Consider the following 23,390-nt stretch of genomic DNA (forward strand, 5'->3'; position numbering starts at 1 on the left):
GGTGCCACTCTGTCATCAGCACCAGCAAAATCATTTTCTCAGACATTTCTGCAACTAACCTGGGGAGATGGTTTCATTCCAGTGGGAACCACTGTTCCAGAATACAGTAAAGTCTCATTGTTACTAGACTCTGTAAGACTTGTATTGATAACATTGAAAAGCTCTATTATTCATTTAGCAGCCTTGTTTATATAAATGTACATCTTCTAATATTCCTTTCAGGCCTGTGATCTTATGATTGGTAAGCCTCTTTTTCTCACATGTGTAGTTTCTAACTTTGCTAAAATTTGTCTTCCTCCAGTTTGTACGCGTCTTATTTCACAATGTTGTACACTTTTGTGTGTGCGTATTCATAATATAACTGAACACTAGTGTACCAGGCCGTTTTGCCCCCTGTGAGATACTAGAGTCAGGCAAAGTTGTTTCTAGAAGTTGTCAGTGTTGAATAGGGGGTGACCTCGTGGTTTAATGAAGCGACCCATTCAGTATTTAGCACTGACAACTTCTAGAAACACCTTTGTCTGACTCTAGTATCTTATAGGGGGCAAAACAGCCTGGTGCATTTGTTTTGTACATGAAAACACATTTGTTTTCTTTCCTAGCTCAACCATGGGACATGGCAAAGGTCCACTGTTGATGGATGTAGGGTGGGAGGGGCTCACTGTAGTGGTTTTTCTATTTTTCTTTCTTTTTTTTTTTTTTAGTTTTTGGCTGGGGCTGGGTTTGAACTCGCCACCTACGGCATATGGGGACTGGCGCCCTACTCCTTTGAGCCACAGGTGCCGCCCTATAGTGGTTTTTCTTACTTGAGGGTTGCGATGGGAAACCTGTCCCAGTCTGTGAGCCCCACATATGGCTTGGAATGCTTCTGGCTGACCTGACACTCCCAGCTCTTAATTTGAAGACCTCTTTTTGTGGTTAGAGGAATTGAAGAAATCTGTGTGTGGAACCAGTCGTTACTTTTTAATAGCTTGGTGGCTTACATAGCCAAAAATTTTAAAACCTTACTTTCCACTGTTCATCTGAAATCATCTCAAAGCTGGGAGAAGTTATTTAGCAACCATTTATAGAGCAGCTGATATAACCCGGCAGTGTTCAAGCTTAAGGTTTGCAACAGTGAAGAGGAGACAAGACCCCTGTCCTCTTGAAGCCATCAGCAGACATCAGGCATTAGTAATAAATGCCATGAAGACAGATAAAGCAAGGGCGAGAGGTGGTGGGTCACACGCTGTGTTTGCAGGCACAGGGGGTTGGGGAAGTCCTCTCTGAAGAGGGGACAGTGGAGCTGAGACCTGCTAGAGTTATGGGTTGAGCCATGAGACATGGGTCTCATGAGATGGGTCAGACATAAGGTCTGAAGTAGGAACAGATTGAGGCCAGTGTGATGGCTGTCACCTCGCCAAAGGAGACGTAGGTGGGAAGACATAGGGAGTGCTATGGTGTGACTTTTGTTATTCCATTAATCATTCTGGGTTCTGATTGGAAGTCCACCATGTGGGGGATCAGGGAGCCAGGACAGAAACAGGGATATGAATCCAGGAGACTGTTACAGAGGTCTAAGACAGTAAGGAGATGGCTTGGATTAGGAGGTGAGGAGGGGTCGTGGGGAGGAGTAGTTGGATTCAGGATATAGTTTCAAGGTAGAGCTAAAGTAATAAGGTACTGTTTACTATATGATATGGCAAACTGGGCATGTAGCAGGTGCCCCGAGATGATTCTTCCCTCTTACTTTCTTATAGAAATGGTTCGGGACAGCCGGGCAAACACACACCCAAGTGTAAGTTTGTGCTCTAAAAATGTACTGTGTATACATCATATATTGTGTTTATCAACAAATAATTTGGCATGTATTGGTAGCTTACCTGGATTACACATGTTGGCAGAGTTTATTATAATAATAAAAATGGCAAACCCTTACTTAGCATTTGTAATGTCCAGTTGGTGTTCAAAGTGCTGTGTCTCTATAACTCATTTAATTCTCACAAAAGGGGGAGAGAGAAGCTGCTTTACTGTTAATATGCCCACTTTGGTGATGATGCAAATACAGCACAGAGAGGTGAAACTCTCACCCAAGCTCCTCAGGTTAGCAAACGAGGGAAGTGGGATTTGGCCCCGTCGTCCCCTTCAGTGTCTTGGCTTCTGTGCTGTGCTCTCTGTGGAACAGGCAGAGTCTGATCAAACACTTGCTGTAGTCCGAGGATACGTGCTCCCCTCAATTTGTTTGATGAAGCTGACCAAGGTAATGGTACTAAGAGGTGCGGGTCCTTTGGGAGGTGACGAGGTCATGAGAGAAGGGCCTTGTGAGTGGGATAAAAAGAGGCCTGTGGGAGCTCGTTTGCAGCTTTTTCTCTCTGCCACGAGGACACATAGAAGGTTCTCTGAGGAGTGAGCCTTCAGTAGGTGTCAAATCTGCCAGCGCCTAGATCTTGGACTTCCCAGCCTCTAGGAAGTGAGCAGGACATTTCTGTTGCTGATGAATTATGTGGTCTGAGGTGTAGATGGTCCCTGACTTACAGTAGTTTAACTCAGGACTTTAGACTGCATGATGGTGTGACAGTGACATACACTCAGTAGAAAGTGTCCTCCTCCATGATGCCAGGTGGTGGCAGCTCGCCACAGCTCTCAGGCTGCTACACATTTTTAACTAAGGATATTTTCAGTTTACAATGAGTTATCACATCACCTTGTGATAATAAAGAGCGTCTTCTGTCACAGCAGCCTTCATGGTCAAGACAACACACTGAGAAGTAGATGGTGTAGAAATGTGGAGAACAGAGCATGTTTCTTATTCAGTAGAGACCTCAGGAAGGAAAAGTGTGTGTTAGATGTTGAAGAATAGAACGGAGTTTAGTCATGAGCGCCCGTGACTCCAGTGGTGATGGAGGTGAATGTTTGTAAGTCTGACTGTGTGAGGCACTTGCGATGGTGGATTATCTCCCTGAATCTTTACCACTGTTGAGATACCTTGCAGACAGTGTTTCCATTATAAAGGAGGGGAAATAACACCGACGTGGACGGTGTATGTTTAGACTGCTAAAAAGTGGGAGAGGCAGGATTTGAACTTAGTCTGACTCTAGACTTTTATGCAAATCACTGTTAGGCGGGGCACTGTAAAGATTTAGCAATGTAATTACCAAATTTTGTTGCACATTTCAGCCAACTTTGCAAAGTGTTACAAATAGAGATTTAGGGACGTGTTATCAGCAGTTGTGAGTCACTGACCTAGCAGGTGGTCTTGAGTGGCGGTGAACTCAGTTGGTGGTCAAAACATGGAGAGCTTCAGTTTCACTTTATGGAGTTTGGACATGCTAGAATTTTACAGAGTTCGGCCTGTCCATGTCCTTGTCTCAAATAATGTGACCCTATGAGGAGAGAACTGGATCTGTGAACCCCTTGTGTGGACAGACATCTAAACAGCGAGATGTTTGGAGGATGGAACTGACACTTCAGTGCAGAGAGAATTGTAGGGCCAGCGGAAGGGAGCCCCCCTATGTCGAGAAAAGGAGTCAGATTCATTCTGTTCATTTCATTCATGCCATGTTCAGCATGTCGAGTGGTAGCAGAGATGGTTTTGGGTGGAATATTTAATATTGTCCTTGGTTGAAGTATGGGTGTATATTCCAAAGGAAGGAAAGGATTTTGTTTTTGAACAAATACACATGAACACACACAGCAAAAACTAATGAAAGGGGTCTTTCAACACTTCCTCCATCCCTATCAACCTCTCCTCTCTTAAACATATTCCGAGCTATAAGTGAATGTGGAGAATGAAATGATTCATTCTCTTTTAAGGAGTTGATAGGATGCCTTCAAAGAAGAAGATAAAATTGACTATTCCTAATTTTAAGTAGTGTGCAGGGTAGCAGATACAGAATGTGCAAAAAGTATGCGGTTATCAAACACCTGTTGCCTCAGGGGGACATTAATTAACAAGAATAAACTGAGTAAAGACTTTGGGTAGAATGTTTGGCAAGGGTCAAATATGAGCCTTGAGTTCATACATAGGGATGCCAATCATGTAGGAAATATGTAAGACCTGACATTTGACAAGTAATTGCTATTTACATCAATAGTACCTTCTATTATTTTAATATCATTAGAGACCAAACTGTGATAGGGCACTACAGACATCCTCTTTAGGATGTGGAGTGACATGCTGGCTTTGGGTTTTTGATAGTTCATAGAAAATGTGGAGACTGGGCGGAGTCAGATTTGTTGCAGCCATCTGGATGAGAGGTGTAATTGAGGGTGTGAACCCTGCGGATGGAGGAGTGTATGTGCCTATTAGTTCAGCTGCCATAACAATAGAAATTTATTTTTTCATAGTTCTAGAGGCTGGAAAGTCCCCAAGATCCAGTTGCCAGCTGGTGAGGTTGCTAGTGAGGACCCTCTTCTGGGTTTGCAGACAGCTGACTCTGTGATCTCACAGTGGGAATTTGGGGGTAGACTAAATAAAGTGAGTCTTTTAGAAGAATCTAATTCTGTGTATCAAGGTCTGATCCATATGAACCCATTTAACATTAAACCTCCTTGGAGGCCCTATCTCCAAGTGCAGTCACTTTGAAGATTAGGGTGTCAACATGAAGTTTGGGGGGACACAGTGCTCTGCATGACAAGGAGTAAGGTCAGTGCCTTGCCTGCCTCCTTGAACGTGGTGGGTAAGGCGCGGGTGGACTTGGGAATGTCTTTTGGGCTTTAGATCTGGGTACTGGCTACCTGCTGGTGCCATTACTTGCAGTGGCAAAGGGGAAAGGTCCAGAGGTTTCTTGGTGTGTATTTTATTAAAATTATTTTTAATCCTGTTTAAGTTTTTGTGGAGACAGATGAGTAAAACTATGACTTTTTATAATCTATTCTACCCCAAAAGAAGGTGCTTCTAATCCTCTGGCCAAGGATGATGACTGTGTAAGAATCATATTTTAAATTCTTGAAGTGGGTGAATTTTATTTTCACTTATTGTTACCTTGGGAGTTGATTTCCATTTTGTGAAGTACCAGAAAATGTAAGCAATACATTTATTTACGTAATGATTGTGTAGAATAAGAGTAGAAAACGAGGTTTGCATGTTGTATTGAGGTTTAACTTTCCTTTCCCCCACGTTTTGGCCTTTTAGGTGTGTGACCCAGCGATACCTTATTGACAAATACATTTCCTGCTCTTTTCTCTCATTTGTAATTTATTTCTTTGCTCCTGTAGCGTGTCCTGCAAGAGATAGGTGCTTTTCCTCTTATCCTATACCGGCTGATTAATTTTTGCTCATATTTTTAAATAGTTGAGGCAATAGCTTATGGGCTGTAACATGTGGAGTCCAAGTAGTGCCTTTTAGACAGCTGTTTCAGAGATTATTTTCAGCATTGCATCAAAACTTGTTTAGAGAAATTTAACCTTGTTTGGGTGTGACTCATTTTATTACTTCTGTATATATATGTATGTAATGCATATTCTATATTTTTCCTTATTGAAGCATTATATACAGAAATTTGCACATAACACATTTTCATAAGATGACCTACCCTACCTACCATCTAGGTAACTAGCACCTAGATGAATTTACTTTTGTTAATGCTTAATTGTGTTGTTTGAAATATAAATGAGCTTGTATTGTATGAATCTTCTGTATGGAAAAAATGTGACCTTTAAACTTTTTCCTTGTCATTTTGTGTGGGCCTGTTTCCTGGTACCTAATATATTTAAGAATTAGCTAATTATTCAGCTAGTGTTATCTTGTATATTAATATTTATCATTGATGTGTAACGCTGCCTGCTTTTTGTTAAATGCAAACCATTGACCTGAGAAATATGTTCTAACTGCTTTTTAAATATTTGAAAGTAAGCGTATTGAAGGGGAAAGTAGTGTATATTTAGCTACTGTTAAGAATAATTACCTAAAACTTGGAAACCAAAAGAATGTTCTTTTAGTCCCTTGTCAGGATTATGGTGTAGCAGGCCCACCCTAAGGATGTTTAATCCTAATTCCAATTCCTGTGTTTGACTTGACTGTTTATGGAATAGAGCGTAGACACTGGGACATTGCCTTTATCTTCTAGCTTTTTGTTCAGTAGAAAGAGTAACCCCAAATGTTATGGTTTTATTGCCTTGTAGAACGTTACTAGTTTTTTTATCTAACCTAGTTGTCTTCTTTTTAAGAAATGCCTTTTCTGAGGAACTGTATAAACCTGTCCCACAAATGCTATTGGAAACAGCTTTACCATCTACTTGTTCCCTCATCAGTTAATGAGTCGAATACAATTTTTGATGTATGTTCATTCTTTGTCACGTCCGTGCCATTTTTTGAAAGTCAAAGTTTGGTACAACCTCAGCATTTCTGTCCTGTACCTCCACACTCTACCTAGGAATTGACTTGCTAGGGCGTGCAAAGCCGTGAACCAGGATTCCAAACTCAGTGAGTGAAACTACTGTCCTAATTGCCATTGTATGTCTTTAAAGAAAGCTTATCCTGTAAAAGTAGGTTTTAATTGGAAAGATGTTTGGAGAAAACTTAGAGATCTAAAAATAGATCTGCTATTCAATCCTATAATTCCTCTGCTAGGTATATACCCAGAAGACCAAAAATCACATTATAACAAAGATATTTATACCAGAATGTTTATTGCAGCCCAATTCATAATTGCTAAGTCATGGAAAAAGCCCAAGTGCCCATCAATCCATGAATGGATTAATAAATTGTGGTATATGAACCCCATGGAATATTATGCAGCCTTAAAGAAAGTTGGAGACTTTAACTCTTTCACGTTTACATGGATGGAGCTGGAACATATTCTTCTTAGGAAAGTATCCCAAGAATGGAGGAAAAAGTATCCAATGTACTCAGCCCTACTATGAAACTAATTTATGGCTTTCATATGAAATCTATAACCCAGTTATAACCCAAGAATAGGGGGAAGGGGGCGAGGGAGGGGAGGGAGGGGAGAGGATGGGCAGAGGGAGGGTGATTGGTGGGATTACACCTGCAGTGCATCTTACAAGGGTACATGTGAAACTTAGTAAATGTAGAATATAAATGTCTTAACACAATAACTAAGAAAATGCCAGGAAGGCTATGTTAACCAGTGTGATGAAAATAGGTCAAACGGGCTATAAAACCAGTGTAAGGTGCCCCATGATCGCATTAATGTACACAGCTATGATTTAATAAAAAAGGTTTTAATACTTAAACTGTCCTAATGAGTTACTTTTATTTTTTTCACAGGCATAAGCACATAAAGCAGTCACTGCAGAGAAAATAACATCTTGAGAAATTTTCCAGTCACGATTGAAAGAAGAAAAAGCAACAGAGAAGTGCATCCTCTTGGTACGCGTCCCTCCATGGTCTGCTGTTTATAATTCAGCTTAGTAATGAAGCCACCATTATGTCTTCCGTCAGTGAAGTGAATGTGGATATCAAAGATTTCCTAATGAGCATTAATTTGGAGCAGTATCTCTTATGTTTCCGTGAGTCTGGGTATAATTCTGTGAAGGACTGTGTGGCAATAAATGATAACGTGTTGCACAGCATTGGCATATCACCTACAGGACACCGTCGGAGGATTCTTAAACAGTTACAAATACTCTTATCAAAAATGCAGGACATCTCAATATATGCAAATATTCATAAAACAAAGAAAAATGATGACTCTTCAAAGGATCATCAAGCTGCTCCCTCTTCTGATCAGCATACCTGCGTAGAACATTCAGATTCTGGTCGCGTTCCGACAACTAGCCCACCACCATTAGACACTGTTACAAAAAATCTTGATGAAAATGAGGTTACTGTGGAAAATAGCCAATCTCTGCGATCAGAGGATAAACCGTCTCCTAACAATGACCTTCCCATTTCAGAAGAACCACACCCAAACTTGGAATCTTTTCATGATAGTGAAAATAGTAACATAGAATCTGTGATTACAAAGAAGACTGTGGATTGCACAATCGAAGAACAACAAACAGAAAAAGTGAATTTGATCTCAGAACATCTCAGTAAGCTTCCAAAGGCAGACCCTGAATGTTTTTCTTTTGTTGGTTGTTCCGGAAGCAAATCTGATGCAAATTCTGGAAACGGACACAATGGTGTATTAGAAAAATCCCCACCATCCCCGTTCTTTCAGTTTCAAGGAGAAATGGTTGTAAATGATTTGTATGTTCCGTCCTCCCCCATCCTGGCACCAATGAGAAGTCGGAGCAAGTTGGTTTCAAGACCATCTCGCTCTTTCCTGCTAAGACATCGGCCTGTGCCAGAGTTACCAGGGTCAACCAAAGGAATTTCAGGGAGGTAAGAATTTTTGTGATATGTTTGAGTATTCAATTCGAGGGAACTTACGTTATTTTTAACAATTACATTTCCAGTGTTCCTTTCTAAATCTGACTTCACGTTTACCTATTCTACCAATCTCTCCCTTCTTTTTATCAATTTTCCTTGTGCCAGTGTACATTACTTTCCAGAGTCTATTTCTTTTCTTTTCTTTTTTATTGTTGGGGATTCATTGAGGGTACAATAAGCCAGGTTACACTGATTGCATTTGTTAGGTAAAGTCCCTCTTGCGATCATGTCTTGCCCCCAGAAGGTGTGGCACACACCAAGGCCCCACCCCCTCCCTCTCTCTGCTTTTCCATCCCCCCCCATAACCTTAATTGTCATTAATTGTTCTCATATCAAAATTGAGTACATAGGATTCATGCTTCTCCATTCTTGTGATGCTTTACTAAGGATTAAAAAAAAAAAATCCTTTTATCATAAGGACACTTGCACTAGACTGTTTATGGCAGCTCAATTTACAATCGCCAAAACGTGGAAACAGCCTAAATGCCCGCCAACCCAAGAATGGATTAACAAGCTGTGGTATATGTACACTATGGAATACTATTCAGCCATTAAAAACAATGGAGACTTTACATCCAGAGTCTATTTCTAATAGAAATAAGTCTTAGAACTTCCTGGACTGGTTAGCTGTTCTGTATGATTTTCGGGGAAACATTTCTTCCCTTAATTCTGCCCAGATATGCCTTCCCCATATCTTCCCTTCACACCTGGCATTGCAGGCTTTCCCCTTAGGCAGTTCTCATATTTGATTTTCACACTTCTGTTTCCCCACTAGATTATTTATTCTTTGGCAGAGAATATGCCTTTAATGTTTATCTCTCTGCTGCTTGGCTCAGTGCTTGGCACCAATTAGTAATTCCACACCTATCTATTGAAGTTGTTAGTGGTGACTGTGGTAGGTGGGAAGGACGTAAAAAAGAATGAGAGGGCTTGCAATCCAGGGTAGAAGATAGGTGTAAGGAGATGCTAACAGTACAGTCATGAAACTGGGGTCCTTGGACACTGGAACTCTGGGACCCCAAAGTTGGGGCCCTGGAAGTTTCAGTTACTAAGGCAGCAGTAGGCCCTTGGTATCCAGAGGTCACTAGAGCAGTTTGGGGAAGAGCAAACTTTTGCAGCAGAGCAGAGTTTTCATCTATTTCTCAACCTTAGACTTAAAATAGTGACGGTTTTTCTCCAGGGTTGGGTGCGGTCTAACTTTCTCCGCTAAGAGCTGACCCTTGCCTGCTAGTAAAAAGAAGTGCAGTGAGTAGCACTGAACACTTAACACGCTTCCTGCACAGGGCCAGATCCGCCTCTCGGCAAGTGTCCCCTTCACCTCTTGAGTGTGTGGCTGCTACTGATCCTGTTGCCCCTTAGGCCCTTTTGGTAATTGTGGTGAAAGTTCTATTTGCAAGAAAAAGAGTGTAGCAATTTAGTGTTTCCAAGGGAAATTGTAGCAATTTACAAGGCGGTTAACTTAAGTATTTTCAATTAGAGCAAAACTCTTTGATGACAGAGCCCTAATTTATTTGTCCTTATTTTGACATCCCTAGTGCCAATTGCAATGTCTGGTATTTACTAGGAAATCAATAGTAATCGTGTTATTTATTAAACACAGGGGTGCTAGTTTGGTTTATAATTTTCCATGGGTTATCTTATGTTTACAGTGGCCCTTTGAATGAGATGAAGTTCACCCTAGTTTACTTAAGAGGCAACTGAGTCTTAGGATGATTTTTTTTTTACAGGACCAAAAGGGTGGCGAACTGGGATTGCATTCCTGTACATCCTTCTGCAGAACATGCTTTCTTAGCCACTCATTTGATAAATATTTTTAAGAATGTTGATTGCATATGTAAGAATTGGATTATTTCTTGGGATTGAGGAAGGTCACTAATTTTTGCATGACGCTTTTGCTTCAAAATACTTTGCTGATTTTGAACAATTTAAAATAAATGAAAAATTAAAAATTCAGATGGCAAAAGGTTTTGACAAGTGAGAAGGGTTTATTAGGAGCACCTAGGTTAAAACTGCATCTCTGACTGAACAGAAGCCTTTCGGGAGTCCTGAAGACCACTTCAGATAAACATTTGGTTAAACTTTCAAATGGTAGGTGCTATTTTTCATGAATTTTATAGAGTCTTTGGTGCTCCTTCAGTTCGATAGGGGCAGCAATACTCCACTTCATTTTTCTTAGGGTCCTGGTTGGGTCTGAGAATTAAATTGATGCAAGACAAATTAACAGCAGGAAAGCATACCAATTTATTTAATACCAGTAACACCAGTTTTCTGTGGCAAGGGGACATCTCTTTAAAGAGATGAAGGCCCAAAGAAGTAATTAATTATCAGACACTTAGGTACTGAATTGGAAAAAGTGTAGTAAGTTGTGGAAAAATAACTAGATTACGTGGGAGAAGCTTAAAAGATAAGAATTATTTTAACAAGGTCCATGAAGAATTCTTTAAAAATTTTTTAGATTAATATGAGGATACATTTGATTAGTTTATATCATTTGTAAGGTAAAGTCCAAGTTACAGTTGTGACTGTCACCCAGCAAGTGTGCCACTCACCCGTACGTTGTCCCTGTTAGCTGGGACCTTGTTGAACTTTCGCCCCCTCTCCCCTCTTCTTGAATTTGAGTTTTTCTGTCATGTGACCATGCTGTTCATATACAAATTTCAAACTAGTGCTCAGTACACGTGATGCTTGATTTTCCATTGTCATGATACTTAGGAGAATGTTCTCCAAATCCATGCAAGTTGTAACAACAACAAAAAAAAAATACAAAATCTCCGTTGTATTTTTGGATAATATTCTATGGTCCATATATTTCACTGGTGGTGTTTCCATAGCTTTGCAATTATAAATTAAGCTGTGGTAAGCAATCAAGTGCAAATGTTGTGATAAAATGAATTTTTTTCTATTGGGTAGATACCTAGTAATGGGATTGAGAGATCAGGTGGAAGTTCTCCTCTTATTCTTTGAGGATTCCCCATATGCCTTTCCATGAAGGCTGTCCTACCAACAGTGCAGAAGTGAAGTGTCCCCTTCTTTCTGCACTTGCTCCAGCATTTCTTGGTTTGGGACCCTGTGACGTGGGCCATTCTCACTGGAGTTGGGTGATATCCCAAAATGAATTGGTCTTCCATTTCTCTTATTTATTTGTAGAGTTACTTGTGCCCTAAGTAGAGTGCCCTGGCAGCGTCATAGCTCACAGAAAACTCTGTCTCTCGGGCTCAAGCAATCCTCTTGCCTCAGCCTCGTTAGTAGCTGGTTCTATAGGTGCCCGTCACAATGCCTGGCTTGTTTTTCTATTTTTAGTAGAAATGGGGCCTCACTTTTGCTCAGGCTGGTCTTGAACTCCTCACCTTAAGCAAACCACGGATCTTGGCCTCCCAAAGTGCTAGGATTACAGGCATGAGCCAATGCACCCCACCCATTTCTGTAATGTTAATTGGAGATCCCCACCCATTTCTGTAATTTTAATTGGAGATGAGCATTTTTTTGATGATTTTGTTGGCCATCTGTCCTCAGAGAAAAGGTTCTGTTCCTGTCTCTTGCCCAGGTTTTAATGTAGTGGTTTGTTCTTTTTTTTTTTTCGTTGATTTGAGTTTTTTGCAGATTCTGGTTATTAGCTTTTTGTCAGATTCATAGCAAGCAAATCTCTTCTCTCACTCTGAAAGTTCTCTCTGCACTTTGTTGGCTTGTGTCCTTAGCTGTGTAGAAACTTTTCAACTAGATCAGGTCCAATTTATTTTTGTTGTTGCTGTGATTGCCTTTGGGATCTTCTTCATAAATTCTTAGGTGTTTTGGCACAGGATTCTTTCTGTCTTAACTTCTTGTACTTGAGGATAGGATGTTATTCCCTTCTCCTGGGAATTGTCTGCTTTTAAGAAACAGCTGGAAGGTCAGAGCGATCTTTGTGGACCTGCTGTTTTCCGGTACTTGTTTTTCATTTAAAATAGTTAATATGCCGAGTGGTACATTTTCAATTTCTTCAGTTGTAAATGTAATCTTTGTATCCTATACAAAGATTATTACTCATTTATTACTTATTACTCATTTTGTGACTATGACATTTGAACCAACATTAATGTTTGCAGTAAGTACTTTAGTACTTGCTATATTAAGGCACTATAGTCAATGTGATTTTTAGGCCAAATCACCCATCATGATCTTTCTTTTAGGTTTCCATTAACCTTAGTAACTATGTTACTTAGTAACTATTGTTTTATGGTGCTGACATCATAAAATGAGCAAATAAAATTATTTTCAGACTGCACTATTTTTCTGTATAGTCCTTCCCTGTGTTGCAAATAGTAATTACAGGATTTTAAAGCATTATAATGTGACTTTAACAAACCTGTGGATTTTATAATCTGAGTTTTCCTTTAGTTAGGTCGTATCAGCAAGTCATACTTCATACATTCCTTGATACACCAAATAAAATATCTTTGTGGCCAATTTTTTTTTTTTTTTTGTGGTTTTTGGCTGGGGCTAGGTTTGAACCCACCACCTCTGGCATATGGGACTGGCACCCTACTCCTTGAGCCACAGGCACCGCCCTTTGTGGCCAATTTTTAAAATGTGATTAGCAATTAAACATTTCATACAATTGTTCAAAGGAATGTGGTCCTGTAAGTGTTGTCTTTACACGGGGCCCTTGGCTTCTCTTTTTGGAATTGGACGCCCGTTCCCTCCTTCCTCCTAATAAAACTGACACAGTTGACCCTCGGGTCAAGAAGATCCTCTTTGTTTTTGCCCTAGGTTCTTCCCTAAATTCCTGCCTGCTCTTTTTCTCTGGAGGCTGGACCGGGTGGGGCTGTGCTGGACAGTAACCTCAGGTTATATTTTAACTCCTATCTCTAGAGAGCCGGATCCGACCTGGCCTTGAAGCATCAGCACTTTCCTTATCTCTTTCACCTGGAGATCTCTCTTGTTTCTGGGCAGTCTAGCAGAAAGTGGTTCCAGCCAGCATGTTGTCACTGCCCTGGGAAATCTCAATTTGTCCTGTGACCCTGCTCAGGAGAGTCCTAGAGTCTTGAGACAGGAAGGAGCAAGTGTCTGACAGTGACTGAAGAGGTGTCTGTTTCATCAGCTTAATGATTTTTATACACTCTTTCATGCAACGGTGTTATCCTTGGCATACCTGGCAAAGCCCTCCTCTCTTTTCCCTGTAGGTGGCCTCTGAATGTTTTGAGGGAAGGGAAAATGAGTGAGAAGTAATGGTAAGGGGATGTAAGCAAAGCTCCCACGTGGGCGTGGATCTGTTGCACAACTCGTGCTAAATTGACTGAGGGCTTTTTAAACAGTTGGACATCTAAACCTGATGCCTCCAGCATTCTTTACATTTTTATTAAAAATTAAAATCTTTTTCTGCATGTATATAGACATTCAAAATGACTAACACTGTTTTATAGATCTCCAAGTTGAAAATGTATGTGAACAAAAAATGTCCAGAAAAGTAAGAAGCAATTGTTTACTGGATGAGAAACGTACAGAAAGGCGTCATCTTTCATGTTCAAGGAACATTTTACATTATAGAAAAATGCCTACTAATGCTAAAATTAATGTATTTATTTTTATTTATTATATTTTGCAGTTTTTGGCCGGGGCTAGGTTTGAACCCACCACTTCTGGCATATGAGGCCAGTGCCCTACTCCTTTGAGCCACAGACGCTGCCCTATTTTTATTTATTTTTATTTTTTTGAGACAGTCTCATTTTGTCACACTTGGTAGAGTGACATGGCGTCGTAGCTCACAACAACCTCTAACTCTTGGGCTCAAGCAATTCTCTTGCCTCGGCCTCCCAAGTAGCTGGGACTACAGACTACATTGTCTACCACAATGCCCGGCTATTTTTAGAGATGGGGTCTCTCTCTTGCTCAGCCTAGTCTTGAACTTGTGAGCTCAAGGCGTTCCACCGGCCTCTGCCTCCCGGAATGCTAGAATTGCAGGTGTGAGCCACTGCACCCAGCCTAAAATTCACATATTTTAATTTTAAGTGCTTTTAAATAAACTCTATGAAAAAATAGGCTATTTCAATAATTTCTAAATTTTGACCTGGACATCTAAATAATTGAATCAAAATTTACATGCTTTAGATTTATGATTAGAGAGTAAGGATATCTGTTCAGTCTTCCTTACAAGTTATAATAAAGTCATACTTCTTATAAATAATCCGCCTTGTTTGATAAAAGTATATATTAAATGTCAACTTTACTAGTAGATCAAAAACATTTTCGTGATGACATGTTGCTGTCATTCTGTAACAATCGTTTATTCTTATTCTAAGGATTTTTTTTGGAACTGCAGAAGTTGAGACTTGATACATTTGTCAATTTCACATTTTTGGTCTGTGCTGTAGTTACTCTCATGTTCTCTGAATTCAGATTTTTGTGTTTGGGGTAGATATTATGAAAACTTCAGGGTAATTTTAAAATGCTGCCTAATGATTTTGCTTGTTTTTCCTTTGAAATCAACTCTATAAGGCCCTTATAGAGTTTTAGTAGTCCGTTATCAGTTTTGAGCATTGCATGTTTTTGAAAACACATTCTGTGAAATGATTCATATATTGTATGTAACTGATTATCTTTTGGTGTGGTTGCCTTGCCTAAGCAATAGATAAATGTGGTTCATAAAGGGAGATCCTTAATTACCTATATGCCATTGCTTTTCTGGGTAGTTCTGGTGATTTAAAATGTAGGTTAAAAAAATGACATCTGTAGATATGCTAAATACTCACTGTGATAATCAAAGTTATTCATTGCTTTCCCTTGTTTTTAAGTTCTTTAAGCAAAACCTTTTAAAAATTTTTTTGAGCAGAGTCCCTCTCCTGGCTTTAAGCGATCCTCTTGACTTATCCTCCAGAGTAGCAAGTACCTAGGACTACAGGTGCCCACCACAATACCATGCTCATTTTTCTATTTTAAGTTGAGATGGGTTCCTACTCTTGCTTAGGCTAGTTTCCAACTCCTGAGGCCTCCCAGAGTGCTAGGATTACAGGCATGAGCCACTGTGCCAGGCCAAAGCAAAACATTTTAATTTGGATACCAATGATAGTTGTCTGTGCCTCTGGGGAGATAATTAAAAAATACTATGGACTTGGTGGTTTAAACAACAGAGATTTATTTGCTCATAGTTTTGGAGGCTGGAAGTATGAAGTCAAAGTGTTAGCATAGTTTGATCTGGGTGAGGGCTCTCCCCTGACTGTCAGGTGTCCGCCCCCTGGACTGTGCAGATGCCTTTGCTCAACACCTACACTCAGGGAGAAAGAGAACACCATCTCTGCTGTCTTTTTTCCTTTTTCTAAATTTGGAATTGGGCGCTACCTGGTGGTCTCATTTACCCTTAATTACTTCCCACATACCCCATCTCCTAGGGGTTCAACATGTGAATTTGGGAAGGGGGGGTACAATTTTATCCATAAGTGTAGTTTTTCTTTACTTTCATGGAAATTTGTTTATTCTTTATTTAAGTAATACGAGTGAGGCATTTATAAAGGCCTTGCAAACACATTACAGTCTACAGGTAAAGATTGTTTGTAGTAGACCAGCCCCTCAGATCTGAACATCTGCACATTCCCTTTCTTTTCAGAAAAATAAAATTGGATTTAAGGTTTTAAAAATAATGAAACTTCATGGGAAAATATGAGGTTACCAAAAAATATACCAAAACCCTTACCAAGTTAATGTAACTTAGAATCATTGATGTTTTCATGTTGGGGATTTTGGATTTTCGCAGGAGGTGCCCCAAAAGTACCCTTGAAGTCACCATGCCTCGGGAAAGTGAAACATTGTAGCTGAATGTGCCTCATTTACAAAATGTTCATTACAGCATTTAACAAAGAGACGGCCAATGCAAAGAGGATATTTTGTAAATATTTAAAAAAATTTTACAAAATAACCATCCAGATTGAAAAAACAAAAACAAAAACAAAAAAAAAAACAACATCCTAGTGGGCCTAGAAGTTAGTTTGTTGAGAAATCAGTAATGCAACTAACTTTTGTGTCGATTCCTTTGGGTTTGGCAGTAACCAGTATTCAGAATTGATGTTTATCCTAGTCATAGAGCAATACCATTATTTCCGATGTTTGTGATTTATGAAAATAATATTCTTTCACAACCTGGCATTTCACTTAATATTATTTCTGATACTCCTCGTGTTTGTCCATGTCAATGCGTGTATTTTATGCAGTTACTGCTGTACAGTGTCTTATTAAAAGAAAACGTAGGGCGGCGCCTGTGGCTCAGTGAGTAGGGCGCCGGCCCCATATGCTGAGGGTGGCGGGTTCAAACCCAGCCCCGGCCAAACTGCAACAAAAAAATAGCCGGGTGCTGTGGCAGGCGCCTGTAGTCCCAGCTACTCAGGAGGCTGAGGTAAGAGAATCGCTTAAGCCCAGGAGCTGGAGGTTGCTGTGAGCTGTGTGACGCCACGGCACTCTACCAAGGGCCATAAAGTGAGACTCTGTCTCTACAAAAAAAAAAAAAAAAAAAAAGAAAGAAAACGTAATTTGCTCCCCTCCTAGGTTGTTGCCACTTCTTCACTATTACAAATAAAGAGTATTCATTTTGAGGACGTTTAAGAAACAAGTGCACATTAGCTTTACCAGGAAAACCAACTGTTCTTTTTTCTAATAAAAATGTGTTCATTCTTGAGTATTTGCACTGCGTAGAGTAATGCCTTATGCTCTTTCAAGTCTGATATCACTGATCACCATAATATTTCTAGGGATCAGGTCTTGTTTTTATACTCTTTAATAGTTCTGAAGTCAGGTTCAGGGCTGTTAGGTAACTTGACTCAGATCACAGAAGTGTAACAACAAAATTGATGGTGACTACTGCTGGGTTTTGAATTTTTGCAAGTAAACAATGCTTTATATTTCAATTTTAGAAGCAGGGTTCAGGATGAATCATGGGAAAATAGTACCCCGAAGAATGGAAGATAAAATTAATATTGAATTCTGGCTTTGCCTCTCAGCTGTGGGATTTGGGCTGGGAGAACCTGCTTCCCATATTGGTAGGATTAGGACACCAGCTCCTACCTCATGCAGGTGTCACTAGGAATTAATGTAAGATACAGAGATATAAAGCCCCTGACATAATACTTTGGGTCAAAATATAAGAGTTTGTGATAATTTATTAGTAGACAAATTACTAATGTAGAGTTTCAAAGCACCTTTTTGTTATATTGAGCTAATCTTTTACCCGCACTAGTTCCTCGAACTTGGTTACTAGATTCGGTATTCCCTTATAGAGGAACATTGCATAGTGAAATCCATAGAAGTCTTTACAAAAGTTTTTCTTTACATTTTATATGCCTAACAGTTAAACCAACAAAATATTGCTTTAAGGTACCACTAATGGGTATACTTAAAATAGTTCAAAAATAGTTTGGTCTTCACAATCTTTTTATTTTAAATACTTTTTTCCCCCGTAAATTAGATTGATTTTTTTTTTTTTTTTTTTTTTTTTTGGTGGGGGAACAGGGTCTGTCTCTGTTGCCTGGGGTAGGGCTAAAGTGTAGTACATCATTGTTGCCCTCTGTAGCCCCAAACTCTTGGGCTCAGCTGTTCTTAGTTCTCCGTCTCCCAAACAGCTGAGACTGCAGCCACGGAGCCACCAGTTTTGATGCCCTGTGACGTTACAGTGGCTATATTGTCATGAGGCAAGAGGAATTTTTCAGTTTCATTATTGATCTCAGACCACAGCCGTACATGTGATGCTGTCATTGACCAAAACCTTGTTATACAGCATAGGTCTGTATGGATACCTGTGTGCACGTAACGTTCTGACATCTGTGTGGCTTGTTGTAAATGCTCAATAAGAATCAGCAATATTTGTTTTCAGTGAAACTTATCAAAGGTATAGAAAATTTAAGGATGTGCCACTCAAGGGTTCAAATCAGTAATATGTACTTGTGTTAGTAAAATACAAAGATGAGGAAGTCAGTACAGTGGTATAAAAGTTATCAGGGATGTAGAGATAATAACAAAGAATGAAGTATTTTTAATACTTTGGTAAGATTCTTGCCTTTGCCCCCCTGCCAAAGACAACTTCTCCCCAACAGTAAAGGACCATCACTTTCTTGCTTAAAAAATTTTTTTACCTTTAGTATGTCCCAAACAGTATAGTTTTGCTTATTTGGGGAAATTAAAAAATGTAATCATCTAATGAGTATTTTGCAGTCAAGCTCATTTCGCTTAACTTTGAGAATTACCCATGTTGATGTCTGTGTTTATAGTTTGTTCGTCGTCACTGCTATCTAATATTATTGAATATTGAATATGCCAAGTATCCATTTTTATCATTGATAATTTGTATCTTCCACATTGTCCCGTATTTTATATATATTTACATGTATGTATATATATATATATAGTTGGATATATTAATATTTACATATACACATATCTGTAAGAATATATGTATATAAGCTTAGGGTACTAAAATCACGTTTGACTTGTGCAGTTACAAGAGATGTTCAGTGTGATTTTTCATCTTTTGCTATCAGCATATATTGAGTATCACAATTTTATTTTTTATTTTTTTGAGACAGAGTCTCACTATGTCACCCTTGGTAGAGTGTTGGGGGGGTCACAGCTCACAGCAACCTTAAACTCTTGGGCTTAAGTGCTTGTCTTGCCTCAGCCTCCAAAGTGGCTGGGACTGCAGGTGCCCGCCCCAGTGCTTGGCTATTTTTTTGTTGTAGTTGTCATTGTAGTTTGGCAGGCCTTGAGCCGGGCTTAAACCTGCCAGCCCGGTGGATGTGGCACAGAAACAAGAGTATCACAATTTTAATACACTTGTTTCCTTTCTTATTATATGTATACATTTTTTGGCACCTCTGTATAAATCAAGTTTATTAAGGTAAAATTTGCACATGAAATGCACTTATTTTAAGTCGGTTGATGGATTTGGACAAGTATGTATATCGGGGTGACCACTACCACGATTCAGATGCAGAACATTGCTATCACCCCCATTTCTTCTAAAGTTCTCTTGTGAAAATTTGCTGTATATTTCTCTTTTTTTTTGGCTGGGGCTAGGGTTTGAACCTGCCACCTCCGGCATATGGGACCAGTGCCCTACTCCTTGAGCCACAGGCACCATCCTGCTGTATATTTCTCTATTCTTTACATCAGGCATCTGTCAGTCTCACTCTAAATTAGTTTTGCCTGTTCTAGAACAGCATATAAATGTCATCACACAACAGGAAATCTTTTGTATCTGGTATCTTCATTCCACGTAACATTTTCAAGATGCATCCCTGTTGCGTGCCAGCTTGTTTTTGTTATTGACTAGTGTTTTTTGTGTATCTTCCCCAACGGGTTTATCCATTTTTCTGTTGACATATGTTCGGGTGGTTATTCTTGGATCACATTTATATGCACATCTGTTGGACATGTATCCAGGAATAGGGTTGCTGCCTGATAGGAAGTATAGATCTTCTACTTCAGTAAATAATGCAGAATGGTTCTTACCGAGTATTTATATGGATTTGCAGTATCATCAGCAGGGTATGTGTATTCCTTGTTTCATATCTCAACAGTTTTTTTTAAATTTAGGCATATAGATATGTGTGTAGGGGTATTTTATTGTGGTTGTGAATGTGTATTTTGCAATGATTAATGAGATGAACACTTTTTATTGTATTTATTTGCTTTTGGAGACATTTATGTCATCTTTGATGTGGTGCCGTTTTGAGTCTTTTGCTATTTTTATTTCCTTTTGGTTGTTTTAAATTGCACTTTATGTCTTTCACAATGATTTTTAGGCATTGATACACTGTGGTCATGAGCCTTTGCCCAGTATATCTTCCCTCTGCATACTACTTTTATTTATTTTATTAAAGTCATATACACATAGATCATGAATACATTTATGCATGTTGGGGTATACTGTGTTGATTTTTTAATACAATTTGGTGTGCTTACATCAGACTAATTTTTTTTTTTTTTTGGCCGGGGCTGGGTTTGAACCCACCACCTCTGGCATGTGGGACCAGCGCCCTACTCCTTGAGCCATAGGCGCCACCCAACATCAGACTAATTAATACAGCTTTCGGCTCATTTACTTGATTATTGTGTTAAGACATTTATGTTCTACACTTGGCAGATTTGACTTGTACCCTTGCAATATGCTCCATAGGTGTGGTCCCGCCTTTTACCCTCCTTCTGTCAAACCTCCCCCCTCCCTCCCCACTCCATTTCTCTCCTTCATCCTGGGCTATAGTTGTGTTTTATCTTTCATAAGAAAGTGTGAGTAAATATAAGTTGGTTTCATACAAGTACTGAGTACATTGGACACTTTGTCCTCCGTTCTTGAGATACTTTTCTCAGGAGAATATGTTCCAGGTCCCTCCGTGTAAACATAAAACACAGTATGTTCCAGGTCCTTCCATCTTTTTTTAAGGTTGCATAGTATTCCATGGTATACATATACCACAATTTATTAATCCATTTATGGGTCGATGGGCACTTGGGCTTCTTCCATGACATGGCTATTGTGAATTGAGCTGCATTGAATTATCTGATGCAAATATCTTTTTTGCAAAGTGATTTTTGGTCTTTTGGACATATTCCTAGTAGAGAAATTGCAGGATCCAACGGTGCATATTACTTTTAATTCAGTCAATAGTATTGAATTTATTTGTTTTTACTTTTCATCCTGGGATCTTGCTAGACTTACTAGTTTAAGAAACATATTGGTAGTTTTGTACTGTTTGTTTATTTATTTTACCCTTTTTCCACTTTCAAAATACCTTGCTCTTACAAGGTACCTTCTTTTCTAATCTGCCTGGCTTTTATTTCTTTCATTTCTCTTACCCTGTAGGTTGGTCCCTCTGCAATAATGCCAGCTTTAGTGGAGAGATCAGATACCCTTGCCTCATTTCCAGTCTTAGGAGAAAACAGTCCGTCTTTAATCATCAAATAGAATGCAGGATTTTCATTACTAAGTTAAGGAAGTTTCCCTCTGTTCTTAGTGTGCTGAGAATCTTTGTCATGACTGTATTGTACGTTCAATTCTGTCAGTTGGTTTTTCTAGATCTATTGTCATGAACGTATCACTTTTCTCCTTTATTTTGTTAATGTGGTGAACTACGTTGATTTTTTTTTTTTTTTTTTTTTTTTCCAATGCCAAACCACTAGTGCTTTCTGGGATAAATCTCACCTGGTAATAATTTATTATCCATTTTATATATTGTTGGGTTAGATTTATAATATATAAATTCTTATTCATTGTATTTAATATTTTGATAATTTTTGCATCTATGTTACAAGGAGTATTCAACTGTAGTTGCCTTTACAAGTGGTTTGTTACCGGTCGTATTGCCATTATAGAAGGAATGAGTTGGGCCCTATTCCTTCCTCTTCTATTTCCCAAAAAATGTTTGTATGGGGATATTATTTCTTTAATGTTTGGTGGAATTGCCGCTGAAATATCTGGGCCTAGAGTTCTATGAGGGTACATGATGAATTACGAAGTTCAGTTTCTCTAATAGTGTAGGGCAACTAAGATGTTTCTATTTAGTCCTGTTTGGTCATTTGTGTCTTAAAGAATTGTTTCATTTCATCCAAGTTGTTGAATCTGTTGACATAGTTTTTTCTAACAATCTGTCCTTATTCCTTTAACGTTCTTAGAATTGGGAGTGTTGGCCCCTCTTTCCTTTGCGATATTAGTAATTTGTGTCTCTTTTATTTTTCTTCATTGATGTTTGGCAGTTTTATTGTTTTTTTTTTTTTTTTCTCTTCAAAGAACCAGTTTGGTTACAATGATTTTAAAATTTCATTCATCTGTTATTGTATTGACTTCCACTCTTTATTACTTCACTGCTTCTAGTTGGGCAGGTAAATATCTATGAGAAGTTAAGGATACCCTAATTGTTCCCTTTAGGTGGGAAATAGAACTCATCTATGTATCAATAGGTCTTTATTATCCTGTTTCTACCTCATTTACTTTCTTCTTTCTTTCTTTTCTTTCTCCTAAGACTATATGACCTTTGAAAGAAGGTCTTGTGTGTATTTTCTTATTTACATTCATAGAACCAGCCACGTTTTTGACTCAATATTTTAAAGCTAATGACAAAAGAATTACATAAACACTGAACTCGAGTTAGTCAATTTGTTTCTCTGAGTTATGCAGCCAGTCGTTTTGAAATTATGTGCATACCAGCATTGGACAAATATATTCACTTATTTTTGTAAATTATCGATGGGAGAAGCAAGTATTTGTAAAATCCAGTGAAATATCTTCCTTTAAGGCTATGTAGAAAAACATGTTTGTGGAATTTGGCACTTCTGTTTATTTCAAATCAGACTTGTTTTTAGTATCGATTTTTCTACCCCAAAGAATGTATGTGTCTCTAATAAATCCTGCGCTCAAGACAATAGCTCATACATATTTTCCGCTTTGCTTTAAGCTGTTTCCGTGAGAGAAGAAATGTTGCTACCTCAACTGGAAAATCTGCAGCATGGAAAAGTGAGTCTCTGTGTTTAAAGTCTCTGTGAATTAGTTGGCCCTCATCTGAAAGCCTTGAATGTGTTGGAATCCTGGCTGGGAAGGCAACCCACCTGTGATATAGGGTATAATGGGAGTAACTGTCTGCCTGTGTTCATAGTGACAGACGTTCTTAAAGGTGACTGAATAAAAGACAGTAATAGGCACTCCAAGGTGTGGAAATTTATACATGTTAATGGAAAACCCTTTTTTGAAATGCAAGCTTCATTTGTCATTAAACACATTCAAAGGCATTTAACTAAATTAAATGGTTTCTGGCAGTCTGAGCAATAAGACAGAGTTCTATGGAAAGTGATTTTGCCATGGTAACAGGAAAGGCCTGTGGTTCTGGTAAATTGATCATCGACACAAGCTTTTCTTTCTTTTTGATGTTGCTTACACAAGTTCAGGAACATTCTTTTTGATAATGCAATGTCAAACACTTGACTACTGAACCTTAAAAGTTCTTTTTTGTCGTATGAGAAATGCACGTATTGGGCGGCGCCTGTGGCTCAAGGAGTAGGGCACCGGTCCCATATGCCGGAGGTGGCGGGTTCAAACCCAGCCCGGCCAAAAACCACAAAAAAAAAAAAA

At 39.0% G+C, this 23,390-nt stretch overlaps 1 protein-coding gene across 3 annotated transcripts in view; it reads left to right on the top strand.

Annotated features, from left to right (window-relative positions):
• Positions 1-23,390, top strand: part of ARAP2 (ArfGAP with RhoGAP domain, ankyrin repeat and PH domain 2) — a 187,804-nt gene that overhangs the window by 6,870 nt on the left and 157,544 nt on the right. For 2 of the 3 annotated variants that reach the window (XM_053578074.1, XM_053578076.1), the window contains exons 2-3: positions 7,211-8,269; positions 22,720-22,778. In XM_053578074.1, coding sequence (XP_053434049.1) covers positions 7,371-8,269; positions 22,720-22,778 — 958 coding nt within the window. In that variant the 5' untranslated portion in view covers positions 7,211-7,370. Of the gene's footprint in view, positions 1-7,210; positions 8,270-22,719; positions 22,779-23,390 lie in introns of those variants that run through there. The other variant, XM_053578077.1, reaches the window with a different exon arrangement.

Source organism: Nycticebus coucang, chromosome 23 (genome assembly GCF_027406575.1).
Source record: "Nycticebus coucang isolate mNycCou1 chromosome 23, mNycCou1.pri, whole genome shotgun sequence".
In the NCBI taxonomy this organism is placed as follows: Eukaryota; Metazoa; Chordata; class Mammalia; order Primates; family Lorisidae; genus Nycticebus; species Nycticebus coucang.